Source organism: Paroedura picta, chromosome 18 (genome assembly GCF_049243985.1).
Source record: "Paroedura picta isolate Pp20150507F chromosome 18, Ppicta_v3.0, whole genome shotgun sequence".
In the NCBI taxonomy this organism is placed as follows: domain Eukaryota; kingdom Metazoa; phylum Chordata; class Lepidosauria; order Squamata; family Gekkonidae; genus Paroedura; species Paroedura picta.
Genome location: NC_135386.1, coordinates 18,558,052 through 18,585,904, shown reverse-complemented (window position 1 = coordinate 18,585,904; position 27,853 = coordinate 18,558,052). Strand labels below are relative to the sequence as shown.

Sequence of the window (27,853 nt, the reverse complement as noted above, 5' to 3'; positions counted from 1 at the left end):
TGGCTGAAGTACTTAGCAGCTGTCGTGTTACCAGAGAGAACAAAACAGAGGTGTTCCAAAGTCAATATTTTTACAAGCTGGCAGCAGGGCAGAGGGCCAAAGAGCACCGCAGCAAGACCAGGCTGGCTCTACACTGCTCGGGGGCAGGCAGGCAGGCGGCCTCTCAGGCAGCTCTGGGGACACGCAGGGCAGCACCCTCCATTGTGGAGACAGGCCCCGGCACACCCTCCGCGCCCTCTTGCTCACGCTCCGTTTGAATCCCCAGATGGGGAGGACTGAACTCCCACCCCAGAAGAGGGCACCTGCAGGAAGCCACACCCAGCCCTTCTCGGCCAACATGAAGAACAAGCCTGTGGGCCTCCCCTGGCCCTTGAGCCGGCCGGGAGTCCCCAAGACCAGATCTCACAGGGGTCTTTTTGGCCACTGCTCCGCCCTCTCGTCTGGCCTTGGTGGAAAACAGCCCAGGCTCCGGCTGAGCGCGCTCCCTCCCTCCGTCAGCCCACCTGCCTCCCTGCATCTCCCACAGTGTCAACCAAGAGAACCGACCAGCAGCTGAAAGAGAAGACCCAGCTGTGTGTTTAGCTGTGCCTTACAAGAATCCCAGCAGGGCAAACACTTCTGGCACTATGACAGACGGCGGGAGGACTAGCAGGGCCTTATGCCCAGCCTGTGAGCCTGCCCTGGCAAGAAGCAGCACCAGCAGAGCACCGGCTTGGCCACTGGCCTCTGGATGGGCAGGCGGTGCTGCTCCGCTAAGCCTGGGCCGAAAGAGGTGGCCTCTTCTGTGCCAAGACAGCTCCCTGTGCCAGAGCAGAGACCCCCCCCCCCGCTTTCTGAGCCTGCAGGACCCCTTGGAATTCCGACACAGCCGTGGGGCGAGGACCCCAGATGGCCGTCCCAAGGCACAGCCGGCCACCAGCCTCACAGGGCAGAGCCCAATCAAATCTCCAGTGGCCAATCAGATGGCTTGCTGGCCAAAAACCCTCGGTGGCTCCACCCACTTAAGAAAAAAACAGGGTCCCCCTTTATGCCACAGGGATCCCCCAAGGGGAGCGGTATGACCTAACCCATGAAGAAGGACAGCTCCAGCCAAGGACAGAAAAGGGGCACCTGCCCCAGAATCCAACTGCTAACCGTTGGCTGCCAAGTGGAAAGCATATGAAGGCAGGAGGCCATGCAAAGGGGGTGTGGGGAGGGACTCCCTTGCCCTGCTCAGAGGCAGCAAGTTCTCAGGGCGGAGGGAGGACCACGCTGGCCGAGTCTGCCCCCGAGGGGGGGGGAGGAGTCAAGAGGCCACGGAAAGCAAGGTTCTGTGTATCAAACTTTTATTGCCATTTTTGACTTCAAGAAGTGACAAGACCTTCCTCCTGCCCCCGCGGTGGGTGCCGTCTCTCACAAAAAGGCGAAGAAGGGGGGCCAGCTGCCAGGGGCCCAGCATCCCACGGCTCCAAGGGGCTGGGGGTCAGGCCCCCTTCCCCCTTCAAGAAGGGCAGGAACGAAGAGGCGCAGCAGGTCTAACGGAGGGCCCAGATAGTCTAAAAAAACCACACACACACACTTACAAGAGAGCTGAATAAATAGCAGCATATTTGGATATACAGCCCCGTAAAAGGAGGAGGAAAAACAGAAGTTGCACTATCTAGAAGAACACGCGTGGGAGAGGAGGGGGGGCCAGAGGTAGCAGTACAAGCAGACAGGCCCCCCTCTTCCTTCCTCCGACGGGCCACGAGGGGCAGCTAGGGCTCCCCCCCCCCCACAAACGCTCTATAAATGTCTCTCCCTTTAGCCCCTACGCAGCATAGCCAGCTACGCAGCCTGGAAAAACAATCCCTTGCAGAATGGAACAGCTCCGACAAGTGAGCTCACGGTTTCCTGCGCCTGCAAAGAGAAAGGGAGAGGAAATTTACTTGGGGATGCTCCATCTCTCCCGAGAAACAAGCAGACTTCAGCACGAAGCAAAACTCGACACGCCCCCCCCCCCCCCCGCCTTCTGCTTCGCTCTGGCCTTGCCAAGAACACACCCAAGGACTTGCCTTGGAGTTCAGGCGCCCTGGTGCCCACAGGCAGAGCACTCTTCCCCTGCAGTTCACCCAATGACATCACAGCAGACAAGCCAATGGCGGGCTAGGAGGAGCCCACGCAGGGAGCAGCTAGCCTGCAGCCTGGGCTATGGGTGGGGTAGGGGCAGGGGCCAGTGCTCTGAGAAGAGGGGTAAGGAGGGGACCTTTGCGCTTTCGTAGCTGCAAATCTTTTACTCGGTTTATACCTTGCCTACTCCCCCCGCCTGGGCACCCACAGCAGCTCACACGTTCTGCCCTCACAGCACCCTAAGGGACTGACAGGTCCCCAGCAAGCTTCGAGGGCAGAGCGGACATCAAGCCTGGTCTCTCCCCGATCCTGGCAGGCTGCTTCTCCAGGCTTGCGCCGGGCAGAAAGGCTCACGGCCCTTTCTTGAGTGGTCCCCCACCCAGCCCCTGCCCATCAAGGCCAGCACCGCCTGCCTGCCCGGACCAGCCGCAGACCCCCAGCCTGGTCCTTTCAGCTGGAGAAGCTGCTGGGGATTCACCAGGGGCCTCCTGCCTGCCCAGCAGAGGCTCTTCCCCTGAGCCTAGATTCTCCCTAGATTCCAGAGCCTCTTAAGAAGAACCTTTCAGAAACTCGTTTCCTTTTTACCTCAGATGTCCCTTCCTGCCTGTCAACATGCCTTGCAAAACTGCCCGTTTTTCCAGACTGCTTCCATTCTGGCCGCCACCTAGCTGCACGAGGCCAGACCTCGAGGCTTACTTAGCTATCTTGAGAGGATTTCTATCCTGCACTGGCCAGAACCTGCCCGAGAGGGATCAAACATAGTTGTGAAATACCATTCAGAAGTTCTTAAGGCACCAAATCCCCAGAGGGAGAAAAACAGGGCAAGGAGGCCAACCCACCAAGGGTCAGCAAAAGCGTTTCGGCTGGTAAAGCAGGGGCTGACCGGGCCTCGGGGGGGGGGGGGGGGACACGCAGGAGCAGGTGCCACCGCCAAGAAAGCCCCGTCTCTGCTTGTCACTCCCCTTCCTACCACAGGTGCAGGGACTGAACGCAGGCTAGCCAGCGGGACGAAGGAAGACCAGCCCTCTGAACTAAAGCCTAAACCGAAGCCAGTCCATCTCCCCCCAAGGTGCCCTGAAACTGTGACCACACCACAAGCTGGCTGCTTTGGCTGCCGGACTCCAGAGGGGTTTTCAGCCACCCCTCCCCAGAATCTGGACCTTTGACAGCAGACTGGGCCGGATTCACTGCAGAGGCAAATCCCCAAGAAGTGTCAGGGCCTGGGCCGAGGGAGAGACTTACTTGGGCTGAGCGTGATGCTGGTACCCAGGTCCCAGGCTCGAGCCTGCCTTCATCTCCACGGCAACAGAGCACTGAAAAGGAGCGCACGCACACATCCGTGGGTCCCCCTGGGGTCAAAAGCCACCACGGCAGAAGCCCCGCCCCCACGACCCAGGAGCCCCCTCCCCTCCTGGCAACTCACTCGTGTTTCCACGTCCGTCCATTCTGACTCGGCAGCGTCCTTTGGGGGAGGGTTGGAGGGAGACGATCGCCGCTTGCGACTGGAAGGGGCAGAGAACAGCTAGAGCCCGTGCCCCACAGCAGCCGGGAGAAGCCACTCTTTGGGGCTGGGCTGGGCTGGGGGGGGGGGTCTCCCACCTCAGTCTTCTGGCAAGAAGAAAATGGGTGGGCAGAAAGCCGGGTGGGCTAGGGCTAAATTTGGGGGTGCTGCTCTCTCTATCTGTATCCCTTATTTGGAAAAGAGCCCAAACAAACAGAGCCCGCCCCGTTGCTCCGACTTTAGCCAGGGCAGCCTCTGGTTCTCCCCCTGCCGGGGCCAGACTCACCCCGTTGGCGATTCCTGCTTCAGGGTCTCAATCTCTGTGAACTGGACGGCCTGGCCTCCGCCCCTGGTCTTAAAAACGTCCCCCTGGAAGCCAAACACAACAGGTCAAGTTCCCCTCAGCGTTTGGGGTCTGGCCTGAACCAACCTCTTTTTGTGTTGAGGTTGCAGGCTGGGCCCGAAGGAGCCACCCTCAGCTCTGAACATCTGCTGAATTGCGCTGGCCCTTGGAGAAGGGGGCCTGCAGACCCCCTCCTCAGCTGGTTTCTTTCAGAGGGACGCAGCCTAATTTTGTATCACGGAGCTCTGCCACAGCAACCCCCCCCCCCCTCCACCAGCTGGCCACCCAGGGCTTTGGACACAACGGATGGCACAAGCCCTGCTGCTGCTCTGAGGCCGCCCCCCCCGCCCCGCCCCCTCTGCTGCCCCCAAAGCCTGCCGGAAACGGACTTGGCTCTCTTCTCGTCTTGGCTTTCCCTCCCTGCCCCCAAGAGCCCCCCCCCTTCTGACCTTGATCAACCTCGTCTCGATCTCCCCGTCGGACGCCAGCTCCTGGTGGGTGAGCATGTACTTGTCGCACTTGGCCAGGGCTTTCTCGCTGGCAGACACCACCGTGATGGCGTGGGGGACGAGGGGCTGCATGACCGTCTCCGTCTGCACGTTGGAGGAGGGCTTGTGGTCCACCCACCTCTCCCCGGCGGAGCGGGAGCGCCTGTGCCGGACGCGGACCGGGGGAGCGTGCTAGATCGGGCCGAAGACAGAACGGCAAGAGGTGCTTAAGAAAGGAGAGCTCACCTACGTCGGGCAGGGCCTGCGCCCAGGGGCACCTTGAGGACCGACGGAGTGTGATTCCGTGTGCACACGAAGCGGGGGGGAGGGGGGGCACACTTACAGGGTGTACGAGCAGCGTAGGCACACGAAGGCTGGCTGCCGAGCAGACGAGACACAGCAAAAGGAAGGGTGAGCACACAGCTGGGAGAAAGGCCGGCTTCCAGAGGAGAGCCACACTTCCCCTTACTGGACTAGAGACGGACAAGCTGGACTTTGGGGGAGCACAGGGGCCCAGCCTGGAGGCCCAGCCTGGAGGCCAGAAGCTGCCTGAAACTGAAACAGGCCCCGGTCCATCCCGCTCAGCATTGTCCACTCAGCCTGGCCAGCCAGGGCCTCAGGCCAAGAGGTCTTCATTCAGAGCACCTCCTGGTTGGTGAACTAACTGAACTAATTTCCTGCAATCTGCAGGGGGTTGGACTAGATGACCCTGGAGGTCCCTCCCAACTCCTGGATTCTACATCCTGCTTTCCAGCGCTGCCTGCCTGACTGTGGAATGTCTAAGGCCGCTGCAGGACAGCTGTTCTCAAGGAATGAGGAGACAGTGCAGCAACAAACTCTGCCCCCATTTGCTACTGGCAGTAGCGCTGCCCCTGCGAGGGTGGCCCCTCTCCTACCTCGAGTCCCTCTCTGCCGCTGGGGACCTCCAGGGCTCCAGTCCAGTGCATGCCCCGCCTCCTCTCTGCTGTGACGCAGGGCCGAGCTCGCTCGGGCTCCTGCAGCCTGCTCCTGACGGCGGGCACGCTGCCCCCGGGGGGGTGCTTGCTGCCGTGGGCAGGCCTCCTCTGCTCCCAGTCCGAGATGCAGGAGGCCACCGAGATGCTGCCACACGAGTTCGAGCGCCTGTGCAGCTGCGGCTCCCCCGGGGCAGGGGGCTGGGCGATGACACAGCTGCTAGGAAACTGAAGAGAGGCAGGGTTAGTGGGCAAAATACAGAGAGAGACAGGCAGCAACACCAAGCCAGGGCAGACACGGGACTCTGGGGAGGCAGGCAGAAGTGGGTTGCGCGTACACACACACACACACACACACCGTTTCTCCAGCCTGGATGCAGAAGACATAAAGGGGAAAGAGGGAGACCCACAGGCAGGACAGACGCACAAGCCAAGGACCACCCCCAGCCCCCACCCACGCACACTGACCCACGAGGGAGCCCTTTCCCCGGGAGACGGAGAAGTTCCTTACCGGGACCGGTGGAGGCGACAGGGAGCGTGGCAGGACTTTCTCCCGGTCCTTCTCCCGGGAGGGCCTCTCGGGCTTCCCGCTGCCGGCCTTGGGCTCTGTCACGATGGCTTTCAGCTGCTTCAGCTTCTCGTCCTTCACCCAGAGCTTGTTCTGCATCTCCAGCTGCTTGGCTGCCACCCGCCGCTCCTGCAGGGGACAGCGCTCCACCGTCAGCCAGCCGCTCAGAGGCCGAGGCAAGAGGGCGCCAGCCGCAAAGCACGGTGCGCAAGACAAAGGAGCGCCGGGAGGTGCCAGGAGAGCCAGGCTCACGGCTGAGGCCCCGTCTGCCCAGCGGGCAGGATGGGGCGGGCGAGTGGCTCTTCTCCCAAAGGCCAGCCACCCTGGGCCCAGGGCGCCACAGCCCCGCCGGAAAAGGCACACGGAGAGACTTACGCATTCCTTCTCCCACTTCATGGTGGTCTCCGTCACCATGCCCTGCAGCCGCGCTTCCAGCCGGCGCTTCTCGGACGCCTGGCGCTGCAGCTTCTGGCTCCGGGCATCCAGCTCCTGCTGCAGGTTGCGCTTCTCCTCTTCGTAAATGGTCGTCGTCTTCTCCAGAATGTCGATCTGCTGATGCAAAGGGGGGAGCAGCTGCTTTTCCATGCTGCACACGGCCAGCCATAAGGGGCTTCGGAAAGGACGAGACTCCGGCCCGCCCGTCCTCCACGAGAAGGGGCTGCCATCGTTTAAGTGCCCGACAGAGAACCGCTTCAAGGGAAGCAGCACGATGCAGCTACAGCTGGCTCCTGAGCCACGAGGACGGATGGTCACCGCTGACACCAGCGAGGCAGGCCTGGTTTCAACAGCCACGAAACACAAACCTTGTACTCCAGAGTCTTGGCTTTCTTCTCCAGTCGCTCCATCTCTGCTTTCTGTCCCCCTATCATCTTGTCTTTCTCGGCCATTCTCGCCTGGACGTAGTTCTCCTTGGAGACGAGGCTGGCGTCCAGCTCCTGCAGCATGCCCTTCACAAAAAGCACTGCAAGGGAAGGCAAGGGGATGCTGCCAGGCCTCACCCCAACCGAAGGGCTGGAGGTTGGCTGGAAAGACCCCAGCTGGAGCCAGGGACAGCCCTCCGGTCTGCACCCACAGCTGCAAAAAGGGGATATGCGGGGACAAGCACCAAATTTACAAGGCAGACCAAGAAGACAAAGAGCTGCTCACGGCAGGGAAGAGTGGCCACGATCCCATCTGAGTTCGGACGGCTTACACCCCATTGACTTTAGCGTGGGGCCTCTCCCAGGGGACACCTTTAATTCTCTCCCACTGAAGTCTAAGGCAGCCTCCCTCAGATTCTTACTGTTGAGAACCCCTTGAAACATTCTTCAGGCTACAAGAAACCCCAGAAGTGGTGCAATCGTGCAGAATTTGGCTGGGAAGCAGAGCGGTGGACACGCCCACCTGGGCCCCTCCCCTTCCCACCCCCTCCAGGCCCATCACTGGCCATTTGGGAAGGGTGCAGCAGGTTGACATGACCATACTATTTGATAAATGTCTATTTAAAACGTAAAATAAAAAATTCACACCCACCCATTTGGGAAACCCTTTCCGGGCCCTCAAGAGCTGCCAGGGTTCCACGAAGCCCTGGCCTAAGGGGAACTGAAAGGGGCAGAGTTTTGGCCAGGCATGTGTAGAGAGAGTGCCAGTGGGGGAAGACTCCTCCAAATGCCAGAAGCAAGCTGCGCGAGAAAATCCAGGCCGAATCTGCTGGGCCGAGGAGGGCAAACCTTCCGTGCTCCCCCAGCAGCCAGCCCCGTCTACGTCCCCTAAAGAGCGCTCTAGCCGGACCCCCAAGAGGGCAGCAAGGCTGTGGGGGGGAAGGCAGCCGACGGGGCTCACCGTTCTTGGCAAACTCTTCCGTGAGCCTCTGCCGGATGCTGTGGCGCTTCTCGAGCACTTCGATCAGCCGAGGGAGGGTCTGGTCATCGTGGATGTCCAGCAGCTCGCAGGGAGGCATCGGAGGGAAGCTCTGCAGGAGCATCTCCAGGGTGGACTGCTCCCGGTCTGCAAAAGGAGAAGCAGGGGGCTGCAGGGGGCTGCCTACTCCCGCCCTCAGGCTGAGGGGCCCGTGCTAGCCACACCATCACTTCCCCAGCCAGCCATACCAACACGGCCCCAGACGGCCGGCCAGGGAGAAGCGGCACAGCACCCCGCCAAGTGCCCTCCGCAGGGAGTCAGTCAGGACGGGAAACCAGAAGCCTCTCCTCTGAACACGACACTCAAGGGGGGAGGGGGCTTCTGCCAGGAGGCGACAGCTCCCGAGGGGCATGGCTGAAGCAACACGGGAAGCCGCAGCCCAGTCCCAGGACAGCCTGGCAAAGAACTGAGAAGAGCCCAAGTTGGCATTGGAGGCCCAGGGAGCTTCCGGGGACTTACCCCCATCAATTGGACCGCCTCGGATCTCCAGCTGCCGCGAAAGCTCCTCCTGGAAGGCCTGGTTCTTAAACCGGCGCCCGGGGGTTAGTCCACACAGCGGCCGGTCCAGCGGTCTCGCCACTTCCACTTCCTGGGTGATCTCGGCAAACCTCAGCACTTGCTACGAGAGAACAATATGCCCGCTGAGAAGGCACTCATGGGCGTGCCCTAGCCCAGAGGTGGGAGTGGCTGCGACGGCCTGTGCTGTAGAGCTGTATAAACCTCTGACAGACTAAATGGCTGATGCCTCACAGAGCCAGAGAGCCACAGGGTGCAAGTGGAGCAAAAAACAGAGCTGGGAACGGACTGCTGAAGAACACATAGGTCAGCGCTGACAGGGGAGGCTGCCAGGAGGAGCAGGAGAACCGCTGAAGACTCCCCCCCCCCCCCCTTGGACCAGGAAAAGTGATGAGCTCCTGGTTGAGAGAAGTCATTTCCTGCACAGTTGAAACAGGAGAGAGCTCTAAAGAGTGGAGTGATCCCCGGGGTGTTAAAGAGAGAAGTATTATAATGGAACTTGGTCGGGCATCCCTGCCTTCTACGACTACAGGGTCAGGGAAGCCTAGAAAATCTGCCTTCAAGCGATTCAAAGACATTGTGGAAAAGCTGAAACTCTTAATTGTCCTGTCTCTGAAAGTACTAAGTGATCGCAGAGTTATTATTGATTCACCTGCCATTTTACCCCGATTCCACCTCACCCTTTTCCTTCAACACCGAATAAGCTATTTTGTTTATTTCTGAGCTTTCAAAAGCCCCTCATGGGCCATTTTCTTCCCTCAGTCCCGGGGCTAAGCCAACATCAAAATATAATCATGTGACGGGGGGGGGGGGGGACTGCCATAAACTTACAAAGATGAAAACAGAAAGAAGGAAGAAATGGAGGGAAAATCCTGCCTTGCAAGGGAGGGAAGAAGGCGAAATCGCCCTAGGGGCTGCCCTGCATTTTTATGTTCCTTTCTTGTAAGTTCCTGTTTCGGGAGGGGGGGGAGGTCTGTTTTGTGCCTATTCTGGAACTGAACTACTGCTGTTAAGTCCGGTCAACCACACTTGACCCCTGCAGAGTACTGCTCGTAAGCTTCCAGGGCCCTTAACTGGAAACATTCTTCACAAAAACCCACACTAGCCTGACAGGTAGCACAACGTCAAAGTGTCCCTTCTTATCGAAAGCATCTGCCCAACGCCTGCCCCTCCCTTCATCGGAATGTTAACCCTCCGGATGACAGCTGGAGCTCCAGTACCAGACTCTCGTCGTAGTCTTCGGCCTTGGCGTTCACACAGACAATCATCCGCACTTTGCCTTCCCCGTCAAAGTAGTTCTTGAAAAGATGCGTTAGTTTGGAGTCTCGGTAAGGAACCATCTAAAGGAAATATTTTAATCAGCGCCAAAGCCACAAGAGCAAAGACTACAGACAGGAGACCCGGAAGAGCCACGCCACACACCTTGTTGGTCCCGTAAGTCTGGTTCTCACGCAGGGCCTCTATGCAAGTCCTCAGCGTCATTAATGACTGGTTAATATTCCCTGCAAGGGAAAAAAAAACACACTCTTAGAAGCAAGGACCGTACCTTGGCCCCAGCAACACATCTCGAGCCTGCTAGTTTCCACCAAGACACTGTAGAGATTCCAAGCAAAGCAAAGCACCCCACCCCTGGGGCCAGATGGCTTCAGAAATTGCTGTCAAGTCACAGTGGACTTGCAGCGATGCCCCACAGGACATTTGAGGCAAGAGATCAGCAGTGGCAGTTTGCCATTTCCTTCCTCCGCATAGCAATCCCGGACTTCCTTGGTGGTCTCCCATCTACGTACTGGCTTAATGTATGTGCTCCAGCCAGCCTGGACCCTCCTGGACCCTGCTGGCCCTTAGCTTTGGCTCCAGGCAGGACCAGAAGCAACCAACCAGCCCCACCCAGCACCTGCCTGCTTCGCGTAATCGGCTGCCTTCTGCTTTGGTTCGGTTGGTCCTCTCGCTTCCTGCCAGGTCAACCAAGGACAGCTGGCTCAAGGTTATCAGCTCCTTGTCCTGCCAGAGGGAAGAGGAGATCAAATGCGTGTTTTCAGTTAAGAGAACCACCAAAACAGTTCTCCACCTGCAAGCTGGAAACAGCAGCCACTCATCCAAGGCAGGCCAAGAGGACACACTGGGCTGCCTCTGACCCTCCAGCCATCAAGCCACCCTGTGCTGAACCCTGCCCCCTGGGGAGGGGAGAGGGCAAGGCGTGGGGTCTCAGGGAAGGAGGATGAGAGCTCACAAGCCCCTTTCTTTCACCTGTAGCACATTGTCTCCATCAGCATCCAGTGGGGCCTGGGCTAATTTGATGAGAAACACGCTGTGCGAACGGCTGGATTCCCGATTGAGCTGCGTGTTGGCTATGCGTCTCTTCTTTTGGCCTGTTAACAAACGAGTTCAAAGGAGCCATGGAGATCGGGCTGAAGACAAAACACCCAGCGTCCTTGTACCTCTCTCTCTCTCTCTCTCTCACACACACACACACACACACACACACACACCCATAGTCCAAAGCTGCAAAAACAGAGCCACCACCGTGAGAACGTTCGCCAGATGCCACCCCTTCAGTCGGTGGAAGGCACAGCAGGAGCGCTATTACCTCTCCAGAAGACTTCAAACGCTTCCTCTGTGGATTTCACTTCCACTTCTGTGCATCCCGCAACATACATGTTGTGATTCTGGTCCTCCCGGAGTATTTTGGACTGGGGGGGCCTGCAACGGAGAGGAGCTCAATGGAGACCACGACCAGCCCCAGGCATGTTTACAGACAGCTACGCAGGAGAAGCTACCAGGCGGCAGTAAGGTTTAGGCAAGCTGCAAGAGCTCTTGAGGGGGTTAGCAAGGAGTCACGCTTCACAACCAGGCGGGAGGCATTTGCTCTGCCATGCACAAACTATCAACAGCAAGCCTCAGCATGAGAAATAAAGGCCAGCTCCACTAATCATCTCTACAGCTAGCAAGAGGGGAAGAGAGGGTGTGCACATACACAAAGTCAACGGGTCGCACCGGGGTGCCACAGCTGTTCCACCTACCAAAGGAACACAGTTAAGGTGTTACACTCGTCCCCTGGCCCCTCCAAATGGGAGAACATCTTCTAAAGAATGTCAGAAGCCCAACCACCATACTGGTGCTTCGTGAAGCCGCTTCTGCGTTTTGCTAGGTGATTTTTGGTGGAGGGAGGGTATTCATCTGGCCTATTCAGGAGCTACCTCCCTAGGCATCAGTAGGCAGTAAGCGACCAGGAGAAGAAGAGCTGGAGGAGTGGGATATACCCTGCTTTTGAGGACTCCCAAAGTGGCTTACAAACTCCGTCCCTTTCCTCTCCCCACAAAAGATCAAGTGCTTTGGATCAGCTGCGTACTAAAAACCAAGGCTGAACCCAGGCCTGGAACTGGGGCGGATACAAAAAGGATCCAAAAAGGAGACTTGAGCAGCTCTACTCGGACGGAATCAGCAAAGGGCACGCAGACTCACTTTGGCTTGATGGGGTCAAAGGGCGCTTCGTCCAGCAGATCATAGATGTAGTTGTTATAAATCTCGATGTACGAGACAAACACGCTGTAAACGTTGTCCTCGTCGACGTCTTCCAACCTGCAGTTATCTTGGACGTTGATCATGTCGGCAATCTCGGGGTCTATTTGCCGCCTGCTTTAAAAAACACCCCACAAGTCAAGGAGACGCTTCTACGGCCTCAAACCCCCCCCCCCTTCCTCGCTTAGGTGGCCACTTACTTGCCCGACGGCGTTTTGGGAGCCGGCAGCGCTTCCCTCTTCTGGCGTTCGAGCAGCGCATCGACCTCGCACTGGACCTCCACCCCATTCTTCTCATCCAGCTTAAAAACCTGAAAGAAAGGAGGCACCTCGCACGGTCAGGGAGAAAGAGTTCCTGAGAGCTCTGCCTCACAGACTGGGCGCAAAGCCCATCAAGGAGGCACTGGCTCTGGACAAGGCCAGAAGGCAACAGGCTGCATTCTAAGGAAGACCAGCCCGCGGACTTGCAGGGTGCAAACCTTCTTCCAAAGAATCACCCTTCCACCCGTCTGGCCCAACACATGCCTGTGGGACAGAGCAGGGGTGCTGCTTTGGTGCCCGCTGTCCAATTCGGTAGCAAGGAACTTACATATCGTTTGGCCTGCAGAGGGCCCAGGCTGTTGAAGATCATGTCTAGACATCGGGGAAGGAGCCCACCGTCCCCGGGGGAGCCTGTCATCGTGTGGGTTTTCCCACTCCCCGTAACTCCGTAGGTAAAGAGGAGGCCTAGGAACCAAGGAGAAGGCCAACGCCCGTATTTATGAGAGGCAAGGAAAACAGAAGGGTGGAAATGCCCTGAGAAGGCCAAATAATTCCAGCCACTCAAGCGTACCGTTTTTCCCGTGAATGAGGTCTTCTACTAGAGGTCGGGCAACCGTATCAAAAACCCATCTCTGAGAGACGTTGGGGCCAAACACTTCTTTAAACGAATACTGCACCTGAAGAGAACGTCAAGAAGCCAGTTATCCCCTGCCTCAGCCGGCATGAGCCTGGTGTGGCTTCAAGCAAGTCAGGTGCTCTGGACCACCGCTCTGCTGCTGCTGATCGCTAAAGATATATATAACAGATCTAATGTGCTGATGCCTAAATATAAATAAAAGTAAGTAGCTAAATCAAGCTGTCTGCCCAGCAGCTCTTCCTAGTCCTCATCTTGGAGACAGACGTGGCATGTCCTTCATCCCCTCGCAGCCCTTGCCACCTCTGCCATGGGCTGCCGCCACGTTCAGTAAGGCACCTTCTCACAGCCAATGAGCTTAACCCCGGTAGCAGTCAGCTCTGGGCCTTCTCCCACTGCCCTGGCAAAAGGAACACGCCTGGCCTACGCTTGCAGGCTTGGGGACCTGCCCAAGATCGATCACCTTCCTCCCCCACCTGCAGCCCAGCCCTCCACTCCTCAGGTCTGAATCTCTGGACCCCTGGGCTTCCTCAGCCCACCTCACCTCTTTATACTCCCCGTTGCGGCTGCTGCGGTACCCGTCAGGCGGGTGAACTTGGACCGTCGTGCTGCTGATCACTTCGATGCAGCATTCCTGATCTGGCACTGGGCGCACCCGACAGTACACCTGAGGAGGGGGAAGTGGTCACGAGACAGGTACTCTGCCTGTACATCCTTAAGCCCGGCTTTCTCACAACGGCCCTGGAAGGGCTGCACAGGCTGGGTGGGGATTAATTAATAACAAGGAGAGTCCTGTGCCCACTTACGCCAACAGGGTCCTTCTGACTGCTGCCAGATCCTTTCTTCAGCACGTTCCTTCTGGGGGTCTTAACTCTACTGGGAATAAAGAATCACGACTCAGACAGAGGCTATGCAACAGACACCTCCTCTGAAATCCATGCAAAACCAAGGAGAAAAGAAGTCCAGAATAGCTTCACAAACTGCAGACTTCCCTGGCCAACACTACAGGTGAATATAGGCTGTACAGTAACTCATTACAGTAATGAAGTGTGTCCAGTTTTAGAACATAAATAGCATCTCCCACACAAATCCCCCCCCCCCAAGGTTTAGAACGCGAGAGGAGCCTCACTGGATCTGATCAAAGGTCCACCTAGGCAGGAATGCCCTCCAGTAGCTAGCCAGATGCCACACAGCTGGGGCACAACGGCCCAACCACCCCCCCCATACGGCTGATTCCCTTTCCTGGTGCTCAGAAGAACACTGCCTCTCTACTCAGCACATCCATCCTCTAATTATTCTCTGCCAGTCTCTCTCCATCAGTGAGTTTTCCACCAAACAGTGGCTGGCATTGACGGGATGGATTTCTGAGCACCAGGAACAAATTAAGTGTGGCAGCAGCACTATCTACCTACCTCACCTGCCTGTGCCCTGGCTGAGCTGCCTCTGGCCATACAGCAGGGATCACCATGTGTCTGTGTGTATGCTTGTGCAAATTTCCTGTATTGCACAGGAGGGCTGGTCTAGATAACCCTGAGGCACCCCTTCCATTCTATATCTGTCTTGGTGTTGAGGATCCCAAAGTCTTGGGGTGGGAGGGGGATTTCAGCATCCAGGTCTTCTTGGCTCCCATGGAGACTATGGGCCAGCCCCAGCTTGTTGTGTGCCAAGTACATGAAAATGGTCATATCGGGAATCCTCTTATTATTAAAACAAACAGAGCAAGCTTCCAGTAATCTAGTGTGTGCATGTGGAGAATACGTGTTGGTAAATCACGGCCATTATCATGGTGTCCTTAGAGGGACTATCTAAGAGAAGGACTGCTGTGAAGCCAGGCACACAGAAAGTTTTGATTTAATGAACCCTCAAAGGTTTTCACAGCTGGAGTCAACTGGTCATTGAGGGTCAGACAAGTTTTAGTCTCTGACATTGCACCAGGAACTGTGGCTCGCATCTTCAGAGGTAGGACCATGCCACAGTGTGGAGAGTGTGGACAGCTGCTATGCTTTCAGAAGAGTATTTGCGTATCATCCTTGTGCAGAACTTTCAATTTATTTAACAATTTTCCACAACAGAGACCCTGTTTCCTGCATAGGTCTCCATTTTAATCCATGTAACCACCATGCAAGGCCTGAAGCTACCCTGCAAGGTTCCACATCAGAGGTTCAGGTCTGCCAAGTAAACAAAGCCACATTCAAGCAGCCACTGATAGGATGCTGCTCTTCCCCAAACCTCCTTTCAAAGCCAGCAGTCATTTAGCAATTCAGGCTTTCTTTATCCACCCTGAGCTGTATCAGAGGGACGGGCTAGATTATTTACTTGTGCAGCCTCTCTAAGGAGCTCACCCTCGGCTGCTCGTTTAAAATAACCCAAAATTGGTTATAAGCCCTGCATTAAAACCCGAACCAACTGAGCAATTCTGCAGGGCCTGCAAAATAGATCTCTTCCATCAGGCCAGCAAGGAGGACCTGCCTACCACCTGGTCCCTTGCCAGGTCACAGCTGACACCCAACCATGTCCCTAGCAGAACATTTCTTTTCCCCATCTGCTGCACCCACCGGGCACTGCTCCTGGGACCACCGCTGCATGCCATCCACCCTTCAAAAGGCTGCAATGCATCTTTCCCTCCCCCGGTTCCATGCATGCCACCCAGAGACGGGATATAAATCAAGCGGATACATAAAAACATATAAATAGAAATAAAGCACGGCCGCCACATCCAGGCGGGCAAATCCCCCGAGATTCCGAGGGGGCAGCTTGCAGAGAGACCCCAGCCTCGCCCCAAAGCGGCCTCTTCCTCCGGGGGGGCTGAACCCCCTTGCCGGGATTCCTCCAGGCCCCGCCGGGAGGTTGGCAACCCCTGGGAAATCCCAAGTCCCTCCCGCATGCGCAGTGGGAGCGGCGTTTCTTGGCCGTTGGAGCCCCGGGCGCGGCCCAGGAGGCCCGGAGGGAGGCCTCGACCCCCAGCGACCCTGCCCCGAGCGGGGGAAAAGCACTCACGCCGCCGCCTTCATCGTGCGCCGCTCAAGCCGCCCCGGCGACGGCAGCTCCGATTTGAACGTTCCCTCCCGCTTCCCGGCGTCCTCCGCGCGGCGGCGAGGATTCAAATCCGGCCAATCGGGACGCAGCGCGCGGGGCGGGGCTTCCGCCGGAGTGTCTCGCGCGCCTATTCGCACCGCCCGGCCGTTGTTTTGGGGCGTCATCAACGCGCGCCGGGAGTGTTAGCATCACTCTGTTGTCACGGCAACGCTACCAGAGTGGAGGCTTCGCCCCCGAAGCGATAAAAGCAGGAAATTAGGAAATAAGGAACCGGGGAGAGGGTTCTGAGTGGCCTTGCCAACTCGCGGCGGGGGAATTCCTGGAGATTTGGTGGAGTGGCCTAGGGGGGGGAGCCTAGCGTGAGGTTCGTTGGGGTTGCCAACCTCCAGGTGCTGGCTGGAGGTCTCCCACTATTCCCGCTGGGCACCTTGAAGACTAGAAAAGTTTTATTCAAGGCATGTGCTTTCTGGGTCATGCACACTTCTTGAGACGCCTGAATTGAGTCGAAGTATCAGCCATCTCTCTCTCTGCTCCTCTGTGGAGTTGCACCCTTCAAGTCTTGGGCCAGCCAGGGTGACAGGGAGGCCGCCCCAAACGGGTTAGCTGGAAGGCAGGCCCGGAAACCAAAGATACAATACCAGCCAATCTGAGTGATTTCACATAGCCTGGAGCAAAGATGTGGCTCTTGAGTTAGTGTTTGTGGTTTAACTAGGTTGGATTCTTGTTTATGTGCCTTATCACTGGGTCTCAAGGTGGATTTCGGTGTTAGTCAATTGCACTTTCAGTAAACAACCCCATAGGACTAAGAATCAGGACTCTAAAAACAGAACTGAAGCAAAGTATATTAACACAATAAATGATGCAAAAAAACACAACTTTTCAAGGCTGTTACTCATCCCAAAATGGACTTTATTCTTTCATTGTCCCAAAATGTACTTTATTCTTTCATTGTTCCTGAAAAGTGACTGTGCAATGCCTCAGCAGAGGCTATTTACAAAAATATAAGATCATACAATTTTAAAGAAGCTGAATTACATTTCTGTTATTGCATTGTTGTGTACTAAAAAGCCATATCAGTTGTTACAGATACGTTACATCCAGGTATGCTTGGCAGCGCTGTGTCTTCCCAAGCATAGAAAACGGAGTGAAGGCACCTGAAACGGTCCTGGAATCTTGATCAGTGCTTGGATTTCTTTGGCAATTTCTGGCTAGTAGTCCTTAAGGCATTATAAATGGTCCTCACCCACAAAGACATTAAAAAGCCACGTACCCTATTGTAGAAGAAGAGCTGGGGTCTTTGCACCCTGCTGTTTATTACCCTTCCTCTCCCCAAACGGACCCCCCTGTGAGGTAGGTAAGGCTGAGAGAACACTAAGAGATCTGGGATGGGCCAAAGTTCCCCCAGCTGGCTGCATGGGGAGGAGGAGTGGGGAATCGAACCTGGTTCTCCAGATTGGAGTCCACCGCTCTTAACCAAATAATTAGTAGTACTAGAACACTTCTATACATGTTAACAAAAGTATAGTGTTTTTTTTTTAATTTTAAAAATAATTAGTCCCTATGTTTTTCTCTCCTGGAGAACTTTGACATGGAATACAGTGTGGTTGAGAAAGCAGCCGTGATGAGCAGGCTGATGGTGAGGGAAGCCGCCACTGGGCCCATGGTCTGCAAGAAGGAAGGAGCCAGGGAGTAAGCCAGCAGCCGGTTGCGGCGGTCCGCCATGTCTATCAGGAGCGCTTCCATTTGGAAGTATGTGGCTATAATCGCACAGATGTGGAAAAGCTGGTGGCTGTGCCCTGGAAGAGAGAGGAAAACCTTAGCATTCAGCCGGTGGTCTTTGGACTCTGGGGAAACACTGGGCAGCGGTATATTCCACCCGAGCGGCTTTGAACTGAAGTGAGCTAGAATGTGCTGTTCCAGAGCTCTTGCGTCTGTGGTCTTGGCTTGAGCCCCAGACACAAGGAGAAGAGGTCAGCCACTCTTTAAAGAGATGGTACAAGCCATAACATAAACCAAGTCCCTGGCCCTTGCAAATGCAAAGTAGTTTTGGAAATGCAAGAGTGTTTCCTTCTGTCTCTCTTCCCCCCAAATAAACTATCCAACTTCAGCATCCCAGCATTTATTTATTTACTTTCCTTCTACCCAACAGTCACCAGGCCATCTCACAAAATATTAAATACAATAACATTTCCCAATGGCAGCAAAAGCCTAGCGACAGGCAATCTGCAGACGCCACATCCAGCACAATCTCACATCCCTCGTAAGCCACCTCTGGCTATTCCCCACTGGTCATAACGCTCGTCCACACCACTCCCAATGAAAGAGGCCGAACCCCTGTGCAGTGTGCCTGGGTTTCAGTGGCACTTGCATGAGGAACCAACCCATGGCCTGGTTTCAGTTCTCACCAAAGTAGTCGAAAAGCCCCGGAACCAGCCGCTCGGGCAGATGAGTAGCGTAAATGAAGCAGGTGACGAAGGCCAGAGCTGTGTGCCTGTAGTGGGTGGGGATGGCGCTCTCTACGCAGCCCCTTGCAGCACACAAGTAAAGCTGTGGAAAAGAAAAGCGAGTTATGGGATGGGAGCCCTGGGCTCAAATGCTCACACCGCTGTCAGGCCTGCTAGATTGTTTTGGTTAGCCACAATCTCTCAGCCTAACAGATACCACAAGCTTGTCAAGATGGCTGCTCATATTTGTCCGACTCTAGCACTTTTGCGACTAACCAAATTGTTGATCAGAAAGGGGGTTTCAGAAGTCACTGAAAACCCCATGGGGGTGCTGTACGGTAGCTGTGCCCTACAGGTGAATTTTTCCTTCCTTAAATGTGTTTTGTCAAATATTTAGATCTGTACATTTATCCACTCCATTCTCAAAGTTACAGTCTTTCAGAAGTTGCATTATGGTACCCTCTACACCAGGGGTAGTCAAACTGCGGCCCTCCAGATGTCCGTGGACTACAATTCCCAGCGAATGCTGGCAGGGGCTCGTGGGAATTGTAGTCCACGGACATCTGGAGGGCCGCAGTTTGACTACCCCTGCTCTACACCAACACGCACACAGAAAACAACAGTCTAGAAGGGAAATCATTCTGCCTCCATACCCGGTAGAAGAGCGGCAGACTGTCGAACACATAAGGATACGCGAAGGCGACCGTGCGAATCACTTTGGTGAATGTGGGCTGCTCTGCTTCAGTGAACCTGAATACAAAATAAGAAGAAACCCACGGGAACTAAGAACAAGATATTTGCTTGCAGGATGCAACTTGTGTTAGCAGAAGAAATGGGCCACTGCAGAAGGGGGAGCAGGCCAATTGATAACGAGAAGGCTGAGCCGGTTGGGTGCAGGCATCCAAAGAATAATAATAAAAAAAATGCACCATTCTCATCACCGGCCAGGCAGTTTTGGAAAGTGCCTCCGTCGAAGCTTCGCAGTGCTTTGAAAACAAGGTTCAGGCAACAGAAATTCTCCCCTGTGCAGGTTCTTTTTGAAATTCCCAATCCCCCCCACCGCCCAAGTGACATACAGCTTCACCCATGGACAGCAGCCACACCCCAAGGTCTCCTCCTAGCTTCCTTTCCTAGCATTTGGGGCAGGGAAAGGAGCCTTTCCATCCCCCCCTTTGTGTTACTCTGCAGACCGCCAGGGGCCTGGACGTGTCTCGACGCAGCGAGCGGCATCTGACAAGTGCCAAACTATTTCACACGCTTCGGGGTGGGAGGGTGGGGCTCTGTAGCACAGCGGTTCCCACCCTTTCTGCGCCTGCAGGCACTGATGCAATTCTGGTGCAGGGACTGAGGTCAGGCATGGCTCCAGTATTCACTTTTCAAGATTTCGGGCAGGAGAGCCTTTTGAAACAAGTGTATTGTTTTGAAGTGAAACTCTGCATTTACTAAACATCTGCCCAGCCGGTCAGATCTGCAGTGGCCAATCGAAGCCAGGCTGTGCCGTTTCCGATCTGTCCCTCTCCGTTTCCAAAAGCACCAGCAGAGGGGTCAGCAGGACGCTGCTCTAGGGTGACGGTGCTTGGCTTCTCCCCGAGCTGCCCTTTGCACCTCCGTGGCCCAGTCCGCCGTACCTGGAGTAGCAGGAAAGGGTGGTGCTCAGCACCGAATTCAGCACCGCCATGAAGACATAGCCATGGTGGAAGGTGCTGCCGATCCATTCCTCCGGGAACACGTAAGCCGAGTAAGCGATCGCTGAGCCTGCAGAGACGCAAAAGGCAGGCCCCGGGTCGGTGATTTCACGTTGGTGACTTACAGGCAAGCAACACAATCTCCAAACCACTCTGGGCAAACTCGCTTTGCTTTCCCCCTGGGTGGTTGTCTTGTTTTCTTTGCCTTTGAGACACAAACCCCAGCAGCTTCCTCTCATGGAAAAGAAATGTGGAACTGCCAGCCCAGCTGTTTGGAAAGTAGGCCAAGCATGGGGTGGAGGCCCACATTCCTGCTCCAGGAAAGGCTCTGGTCCTCAGGCCCCGCATCATTTATTTATTTACTTATTTACTTACTTATTTACTTATTTATTTATTTATTTATTTATTTATTTATTTTTATTTATTTAGATTTATATACCGCCCTCCCCGAAGGCTCAGGGCGGTTTACATTAAAACTAGTCAACGATACATGAAACAGTCTTCGTTAAAACATACAGTAATTAATAACAGTGGTTGTAACCATATAACAGAATAATGTAACAGTATAACATTATAATAAAATAATATAACGATGGAACAGTGCATCCCCGTCCCTTTCCTTTGCACCCTCTCAATTTTTCCCAGGTCACAACTATTCCTATGGGGAAGCCTCTTACCCTTCCAAATAATAATGATCCTGCGTTGAGCAGGGGGTGGGACTAGATGGCCTCTGTGGCCCCTTCCAACTCTAGGATTCTATGAATGGAGAGCCATGGATCTCAAAGCCCAGGGAGGTTCCTTGGGCCACCCTTCAAGACCAAGGAGGTGTTTGCATCTCACGCTGCGTCCTGCTCACTCGGCACAAAATTTCAAAGGTGAACGCAGGACAGGAAGTGGCTCTCCTCCCGAGGATGTTGCTGCCACAGCCCTTGGGCAAAACGTTGCATCTCAGTTGCGGAGGAAAACACACTCCCTACCTCTTGCAACGTCCTGGCACAGGAGGCCTCCCCCGCGGCCCTCCCCTGCCCCCTTACCTAGGCTGTACAAGGCCAGAGCGCTGTAGTCGAAGAAGTAGCAGATGTGCCGGGCTTGGCTGGACATGGTGCTGAAGGTGTGCGCCAAGGTGGAGGCCAGCGGGTAGAGGCAGCAGGTGGCCATGTAGGCGAGGAAGGGCCAGGCGAAGGGGTCGTTCCAGACGTCCCAGGCAAGGAGAAAGGCAAAGAGCTTCCAGAGAAAGTACCTGGAAGGCAGGACAGCTGCGTCAGCCTCGTTCCCCAAACGGTCAGGGGGGACATTTGTGGGGGATCCTCCGTCCCCTGGAGGAAGGTTACCCGGACCAGGCCTGGGGTAAATTTATCGGCAGGGAGGAAACCTTCTGACAATGATACATCGCCGCTTTATTGACGCTTCTAATTGATTGATTGTTTTCCATTGTTGATGCATTGATTATATTTAATGTGTTCATTGTTTTAAACTGTATGGATTGTTATGTACGTGCACCGCCCTGAGCTGGTCTTGGAAGGGTTCGTCTAGAATTTAATACATAATAATAACCTCTTCTGGGCATCACGTTATACCGAGAGACCCAAGAGGAGGAGGAGGAATAGCCCCCCTCCCCAGAAAGCCCCCAAGGGGGTTGGGGTGGGCAGGAACGCCCACGGCTGCTCCTGTGTCCCGCTGGCCTTGGTCCCTGTCCCGATGCCCAGGGAGGCCTCCAGCCAAGGGCAGGGGGGCTTGGAGGGGGGAGGGATAGCCGACAGACCGACCCCGAAGGGAGCAGGTGGGTCCAGATATTGATCGTTTCGTTTGTCATTTGGAAGACGCTGACGAGGCAGTCTCTGGCCGAGCTCCGCGGGTGGCGGTACCCGAAGAGGATGCCCTGCTCCCGGAACACCTGCAAAAGAAGGGCCAAGAAGCCCCGGTGAGCTTTGGCAGGGCCAAGCCTCTGCCGCTTGTATCCCTCCCCCCCAACCCCCCGTGAGGGTGTGATGGGGGAGCCCAACGGGGATCGGGGAGGCGAGGGACGGAACCCCACAGAGACGCCTCCTCTGGAGCCGGCTAAAAATATTCGAGGACAAACAATGGCCAGCCAGATATAGCAAGGAGACCCTATGTGCCCCTTGCTTCCCCAGTGTCCACCAGATGTCCCCACCGACAAACGCAAAGATGACAGCAGGGTCTGAGCACAAGGCCCCTGGGACGGGGGAGAAGAGCCACAGGCCAGTGAAAGGCACCGTTTCCCTCCCCACAGCAACGGCAGGCAAGAACTTCACTGTCACGCAAGCACATAACAAACCTTTCTGCTACTTTGACTAAACGTTCCCCCCCCCTGCCCTCACACTGGCCACTTTCTGACCGGCAGGTCAAGCCGTGTGGGTCACATTTACACAAGAGCAGCTGGGTCAGCCCCGCAGGGTGACCACCTCTGCCACTAAGGGCGTTCTGGCATCTTCAGGCCCTCTTCGCAAAGCTCAGCCCACACTGCCCAGTCCGCGCAGGGGTCCCAGGGGGCTGCCCCCTGGCCAGTGCAGCACTGGCATGACATTTGGTGGCTTTTCTTTTTCTTTCTTTCCTTCTTTCTTTCTTTCTTTCTTTCTTTCTTTCTTTCTTTCTTTCTTTCTTTCTTTCTTTCTTTCTTTCTTTCTTTCTTTCTTTCTTTCTTTCTTTCTTTCTTTCTTTCTTTCTTTCTTTCTTTCTTTCTAGCGCAGTGGAGGGAAGGGGCGACAGGGAAGCTGTTCACAGTTTTGTTCCTTTTAAGGCAAAGAAATTTGCTGAGCTGTTCCTGGTGGCCGGTTCAGCTTCCATTTTCAGCCCAGGTTATTCTGTGTCTCAGAAGCAACTTCTGTAAACGGCACCGCTGGCCTCGCCTGTCTTTTTCCGAGTCCCTTTCCTTCCTCATACTTCCTTAGCCACAGACCGAAAGAAACATGCACTCTGCGCACTTTTTAAAGAGTTTGTTTTTTCTGCGGCCTCAACCTGTCGACGCCTTAGCTCCTCTGCTCTGGACTCCAGTGCTCCACCCCTGGGCCTTCCTAGACCGGTCCCTGGATGGGTGGGTGGGCCAGCCCCGGGCCCGGATCCACCTCTGCACACCAGAGGAGAGCCAGCGACTGACTCGCCCCCATGCGCAGCCCCCCTCGGTTGAGAGGTGCTGATGAATTCCGCTTGGCAGCCTCACGCTGGAGCCCCCCTTTGAAGCTGGCCCTTCCTGGCCAGCCAATGCAATTGCAGCGAGACTCCATTTGGGGCTTGGATGCAACCGAGGGCATCAGAGTGGCACAGATGGACTTACTTTGGGGACTTGGTCAATGCTGAGGAGTCGGGGAAGCTTGAGGCCCAGCATGGTCAGGAAGGGAGCGGGGGTCCGTCCTCCCCGCTGCGGCTGAGCTTAGATTTGGTCTTCCGCACCCTGAGGGGCACCTTCCCTCATCTCTGACCCTGGAGGCTCCCGGTGGTTCTCTGAGGAAGGGAGGAAGAGAGCGCATCAACACGCGGCAGTAAGGGAGCTGCTGGAATGACAGGCGCCAAGCAGCAGGCAGGCAGGCAGGCAGGCAGGCTGGCTGGCTCCTGCCCCACGCAGGATTCGCCTCGCCAAACGTTGGGTGCTCCAGGCACAGCTCCCTTCTCCCGCCCACCTGCTGCTCCTATCTGCCAGGAAGCTCTCCTGCGTAAGCCTCCCAGTGAATCTGCATTTAACCCGCCTGGAGTCTTTTGTTAGGACCTGAAAACATCCTAAATCAATACAGTGTTCAAAGCAGCCCATTGATTTTGGAGGCTGGAGGCAAAGCCCCAGGTCCTTGGCAAGAGCCCCACAGCACCCCTGAGGTCCCTGAGGGGCTGGGGTCACCTTGGGAAGGGGAAGGGGAAGGTGGGATCTTAGGCCTGGTGGGGGGGCGGTGGGAGAATGGACGGCACCCACCTTCCAGGATTGGGAAAGCCGCTATCAGTGGAGGACTGCTAACAAAAAAAGGCATGTCATAAGGGGGGGGGGGGTCTTGGCATTCCCTCCCCCAACCCTTCTCCTTTCATGCCTCCAAGCCCTGCACTGCCCTCCAACCTCCTCTAGCTCCTGGGAACAGGTGATTCTGTCTCCCTGGACAGCTAGATTTTCCTGCGTGGCTCTTCCCTGTGAACAACCACCCGAACGTGTGCAGGATTCTGCCGGGTGCCTGCAGTCCCTGAGAACTGGCCAGAACCCATCTTTGAAGGAGGGATGCCAACCTCTAGCTGGGACTGGAGATCTCCCCACATTGCAGCTCATCTCCAACCGACAGAGATCAGTTCCCCTGGAGAAAAGGGCTGCTTTGGTGAGGGGGGGGGGCTATGCCGCCTTGTACCTGCCCCCCCAGGCTCCACCCCAAATCTCCAGGAGTCTCCAGACCTGGAGCTGGCAACCCTCCCCCACCCTGGGAACCCTACTTGAGAGGGAGGCATTGATGCCCCAAGAGGCAGGGGGCCCTGCAGCCCTTCCCCCGGTCTTCCCCCCCCTCCTCTCCCGCCTGGTTCTCCCCCAGCTCCCTCCTCACCTGTTGTTCCAGCCTGCCCCCCCCCCCACAGCCCTGGTGAGGCCAAGGACTCTTTCCCTAGTGTGGGGGGGTGTTGGCACCCACTGTGCTGAAACTCAGCCTTGAGGCAGCACAAGTGGAGCCCCACCAGCGGCGCATAGAAGGCAGGCATCGTTCATCTCCCCCCACCTGCCCTCGAGGGAGTCATGTTGGGCCGAGGCTGGGACCTCCCCAGCCACCAGCCGGGATTCGTAGGCCCCTCTCATCCACACACCTCCTGCTCCGACCACCCTTCTCCGGCCTCCTCGCCTGGCACCTGCCTGCAGCAGGGTCGCCACATACCTGCCCTGCCCTGTCCTGGTCAGCCAGAGGCCCCCGGGGGACCTGCTCCTCTCCCCAGGCTCTCGCTGCAGACCTGCTTCTGCCGACCTGCCTCGCTGCCTTCTCCGGGTGTTTATCTCCAGGCCTCCGTGTGCACACAAGCCCTTGCAGAGACGGGCGGGAATGCACCAGAACCACAGCAGCCTCGAGCCACACCCGCGTCGGCAGGGACACATTTCCTCCCCCCCCCACCCCCCCACCCCGTCCCGCCAAGCACCTTCTCTCTCGCCCAGAGGAGCCCGGCCCGGCCCGCCTGCCCTCCAGAGGGGACGTGGGACCTCCGGCACCCCCAAGGGCACCTGCCAGAACCTCCACACACTGGGCAGATCCCGGAGCTGGTTAAAGAATAACTTTTTACGAGCTGCTGGTACGGCACGGACGACTGGGAGGCACGGAAGGGTGGGCACCCAGCGAGCCACGCCACGCCACTGCAGGCACTGAACCCTGCAGGGCAGGAGAGGTGAAGGCAACGGAAGACGCGGGGCTCCGGCACAGGAGGACGGCCTCCGGACCCTGGGACGGCGGCTGCCTCCTCTCCGGGCCCCTCAGCAACACACTCCCCCAGCCCTCTTCGCCCCTCCTGGAACGCCCACCAGCTCCCCTCTCACGGGAGCCCGGCCCCGTCCCTGCCTTCCCTCGGCCGGCCACATCCCCTAAGCAGGGCCCAGCTCTTGGGAGAGGAGCCGTCCTGCTCGGGCTTGAAAGCCAGTGGGGACGGCAGAGCGGGAAGAAGGGACGTCTGCTCTGGCCATGGGGCGCAGAACCCCTGGAGGACAGCTGCCAGCACCTGGTGTGCAGAGGTAGACTGTCTCCCCCCACCCCTCTGCTGCCCCGAGGCTTGTGGGTGCTGTAGAAGGCACCTTGGGGCAGGGTGGCGAGAACCAGCCGGGCTGACCATGGTGGTGGAGGGTCCCCAGGGGCTTCCTGGACAGGCACACAACAGGAGGTTGCCCTGGAGAATGGAGCAAGGCCGGCACTTCCCTGGCAGGCCTCCAAGCAGGGCCAGGCCCTTGGCAAACAAGGTCGGCCAGCCAGGAGTGGACTACGGGGCCCCAGGGGGCCCCATGACTCACCGTTGGAGGGCTCTTGCTGCAGCGTGAGCAGGAGAGAGAGAGAGAGAGAGAGAGAGAGAGAGAGATGGCTTTTAATGTTTAAGCCTGCAAGAGTTTGATATAGGGACAGGAACTCTCCACAGGAGGCACACCTAGGGAGGCAAGGCGGCCAGTTCCAGCAACCCTCTCCGTGCAGGAAGGAAGACGAAGAAGAGCTAGTTTTTTATACCCTGCTTTGCACTACCTGAAAGAGTCTCAAAGTGGCTTCCGATCGCCTTCCCTTCCTCTCCCCACAGAAGGCACCCTGCGAAGATCTGACAGAATTGGTCACCCAGCTGTCTGCAGGCGGAGGAGGAGTAGTGGGGAATCGAACCTGGCTCTCCAGATGAGAGGCCGCCTTTCTTAAGCACCCCGGAGGGCAGACAGGACTCTGAAGAGTGCTCATATCTGCTGCTTTACAGGAAAGGGGAGGTGAGCTTTGGGATGTGGCACCGATGCACACGGGTGAAATTCTGCCTGGGGTGCAGATGTTCGGCTCCACCGGCAACTGAAGCTGGGAAGACGAGCCCACCAGCTCCATCCCCTTCCACACATCTCCTTGGGCCGCATTGGAGGAAGTTTCCTTGGGGGCTCACTGGCAGGGGCGAGGGGAGGGCCCAGGCGGACCCTCAGAAGCTTCGCTGTCCGTTCCCCTGAAACATCCTCTCCCGCCCCCTGGCCAGAGCCCATTTCCCAAGCTTTCTCGGGTGGCCCTGTGTCCAGCGGCACTCCCAAACTGCGGACCTCGCTGTGGAAGAGGCCTGGAAGCCCCTCCAAGCCCCTCCGTCTGCCTTTCTGTCCACCCCGCAAAGTTCCGTCCGGTCAGAATTCAGCTTCAGTTGCACCCTCTGGGCCTTGCAGCTTCTCGTTTCGGAGGAATCCTGGACCAAAATTGCACAAGGGAGCCGACCGCTGTTTTCGCAATCCAGGGTTTTTAAACAAGCTCCCTCCTTGGGGCTTGTTGCTAAATAGGAGCCCAGAGAAAACGAGCTACTGGCTGCGACTCCTGCTCTGCACAAAGGCAGGTGGAATCCAAGAGACAGAACGGCCCCGCCTGCCCATCCGTCAGCAGCAGAGGGGCAACAACAAAAATGTCCGGCAAGGGATTGGAGAGACTTGGATAGTTCCTGCCCGCCCCTCCGGCAGGGATGAGCAAACAGGAGCTGCCAAGGGCAAGACAGACAGCCGAGGGGCAGAGCTGGGCTCCTACAGCCTGCAGAACAACAACAACAACACTACCACATTTCCTTTCAGTCCTAAATCAGAAGTTGCTCTTTTTGCTTAGGAGGAACAGATTCACACCTTCCCTTGTAGAGAAAGGAAGCTTGGGGGAGAAGAGAGAGGGGCTCCTTTTCTGGGGGCAGGGGGGGGCTGACTTGATCGGAGGACACAGAGTCTGGGGCAAACCCCGGGGCATCACCCTTATGCAACGCTGATGGAGCCAGCAAGCGAGTTCCCCTCTCTAAAGGGAAACAGTGCAGGCCGTGGATCTGGCCCAGGGAGGGCATTCGTCCCGAGTTCAGTGAAGTTGGGGAGCAGGATCCCACCCACACACAGAGCATCATAGCACACTCATGCGCCCCCTGGACTTCCCTATCTTTTCTCCAGTCGATCCCGAATCTTCTTTGCCTTGAAGCTTGGGGAAGGATTGCAACAAAACCTGGATGCCTGCCATGTGAATGGAAGAGTTTGGGCTTTCCCAGTCCCACCCACCTGGCAGCCATGTCCCAGGGGAGGGCTTTTTCAGTCATCGGGGTGTCCCCCCCCCCACAATATCTCTCTAACAAAAAGGGGTCTCTTGCTGGTATTTTAAAGGGATTATTTAAGCCAAAAATAGATCAGAGAATCTGATTGCCTGCCGATATAGCTCAGCCCAAACGAAGCTGACATTTTGGCCTTTATTTGGGTATATTCAGCTATACGAAAGATCAGCTGGGGCGGT

At 56.5% G+C, this 27,853-nt stretch overlaps 2 protein-coding genes across 13 annotated transcripts; both read right to left on the bottom strand.

Annotated features, from left to right (window-relative positions):
* Positions 1-1,308: 1,308 nt before the first annotated feature.
* Positions 1,309-15,904, bottom strand: KIF23 (kinesin family member 23). 10 transcript variants are annotated; one of them, XM_077317675.1, is made up of 25 exons: positions 15,767-15,904; positions 13,576-13,645; positions 13,314-13,436; positions 12,707-12,812; positions 12,464-12,600; positions 12,076-12,185; positions 11,819-11,992; positions 11,331-11,372; positions 10,944-11,056; positions 10,604-10,725; positions 10,255-10,357; positions 9,779-9,858; positions 9,577-9,696; positions 8,300-8,459; positions 7,763-7,927; positions 6,745-6,902; positions 6,317-6,490; positions 5,885-6,070; positions 5,317-5,601; positions 4,382-4,612; positions 3,876-3,958; positions 3,512-3,590; positions 3,331-3,401; positions 2,674-2,826; positions 1,309-1,878 (listed from the first exon to the last, which is right to left on the bottom strand). In XM_077317675.1, exons 1-24 carry the CDS (start codon positions 15,778-15,780, stop codon positions 2,781-2,783), a joined length of 2,952 nt encoding a protein of 983 aa, XP_077173790.1. In that variant the 5' UTR covers positions 15,781-15,904; the 3' UTR covers positions 1,309-1,878; positions 2,674-2,780. The 10 variants fall into 10 exon arrangements, with proteins under 10 accessions (XP_077173790.1, XP_077173784.1, XP_077173783.1 ...); XM_077317669.1 differs by lacking the exon at positions 15,767-15,904 and adding an exon at positions 15,325-15,709 and having other exon boundaries at positions 11,819-11,989; XM_077317668.1 differs by lacking the exon at positions 15,767-15,904 and adding an exon at positions 15,325-15,374.
* Positions 15,905-16,693: 789 nt separating this feature from the next.
* On the bottom strand, positions 16,694-25,912 carry PAQR5 (progestin and adipoQ receptor family member 5). Of its 3 annotated transcripts, none has more exons than XM_077317726.1 (8): positions 25,894-25,912; positions 23,227-23,393; positions 21,701-21,828; positions 20,969-21,174; positions 19,878-20,004; positions 18,903-18,999; positions 18,211-18,352; positions 16,694-17,601 (listed from the first exon to the last, which is right to left on the bottom strand). In XM_077317726.1, the coding sequence occupies exons 2-8, from the start codon at positions 23,275-23,277 to the stop codon at positions 17,357-17,359; spliced, it is 996 nt and encodes a 331-aa protein (XP_077173841.1). In that variant the 5' UTR covers positions 23,278-23,393; positions 25,894-25,912; the 3' UTR covers positions 16,694-17,356. The 3 variants fall into 3 exon arrangements, with proteins under 3 accessions (XP_077173841.1, XP_077173840.1, XP_077173839.1); XM_077317725.1 differs by lacking the exon at positions 25,894-25,912 and adding an exon at positions 25,038-25,351; XM_077317724.1 differs by lacking the exon at positions 25,894-25,912 and adding an exon at positions 24,782-24,989.
* Between the last annotated feature and the right edge of the window lie 1,941 nt (positions 25,913-27,853).

Excerpts from the sequence above, each read along its gene's own strand:
- PAQR5 (XM_077317726.1), bottom strand. The coding sequence starts at position 23,277 with ATGCTGGGCCTCAAGCTTCCCCGACTCCTCAGCATTGACCAAGTCCCC. Across the intron at positions 21,175-21,700 it reads ACCCACCTGCTCCCTTCGGG|GTACTTTCTCTGGAAGCTCT; the intron begins GTCGGTCTGTCG and ends CCTGCCTTCCAG. Across the intron at positions 20,005-20,968 it reads TCTGGCCTTGTACAGCCTAG|GCTCAGCGATCGCTTACTCG; the intron begins GTAAGGGGGCAG and ends GCGTCTCTGCAG.
- KIF23 (XM_077317669.1), bottom strand. The coding sequence starts at position 15,653 with ATGCGGGAGGGACTTGGGATTTCCCAGGGGTTGCCAACCTCCCGGCGG. Across the intron at positions 12,813-13,313 it reads GCAACGGGGAGTATAAAGAG|GTGCAGTATTCGTTTAAAGA; the intron begins GTGAGGTGGGCT and ends CGTTCTCTTCAG. Across the intron at positions 7,928-8,299 it reads AGGCGGTCCAATTGATGGGG|ACCGGGAGCAGTCCACCCTG; the intron begins GTAAGTCCCCGG and ends CTCCTTTTGCAG.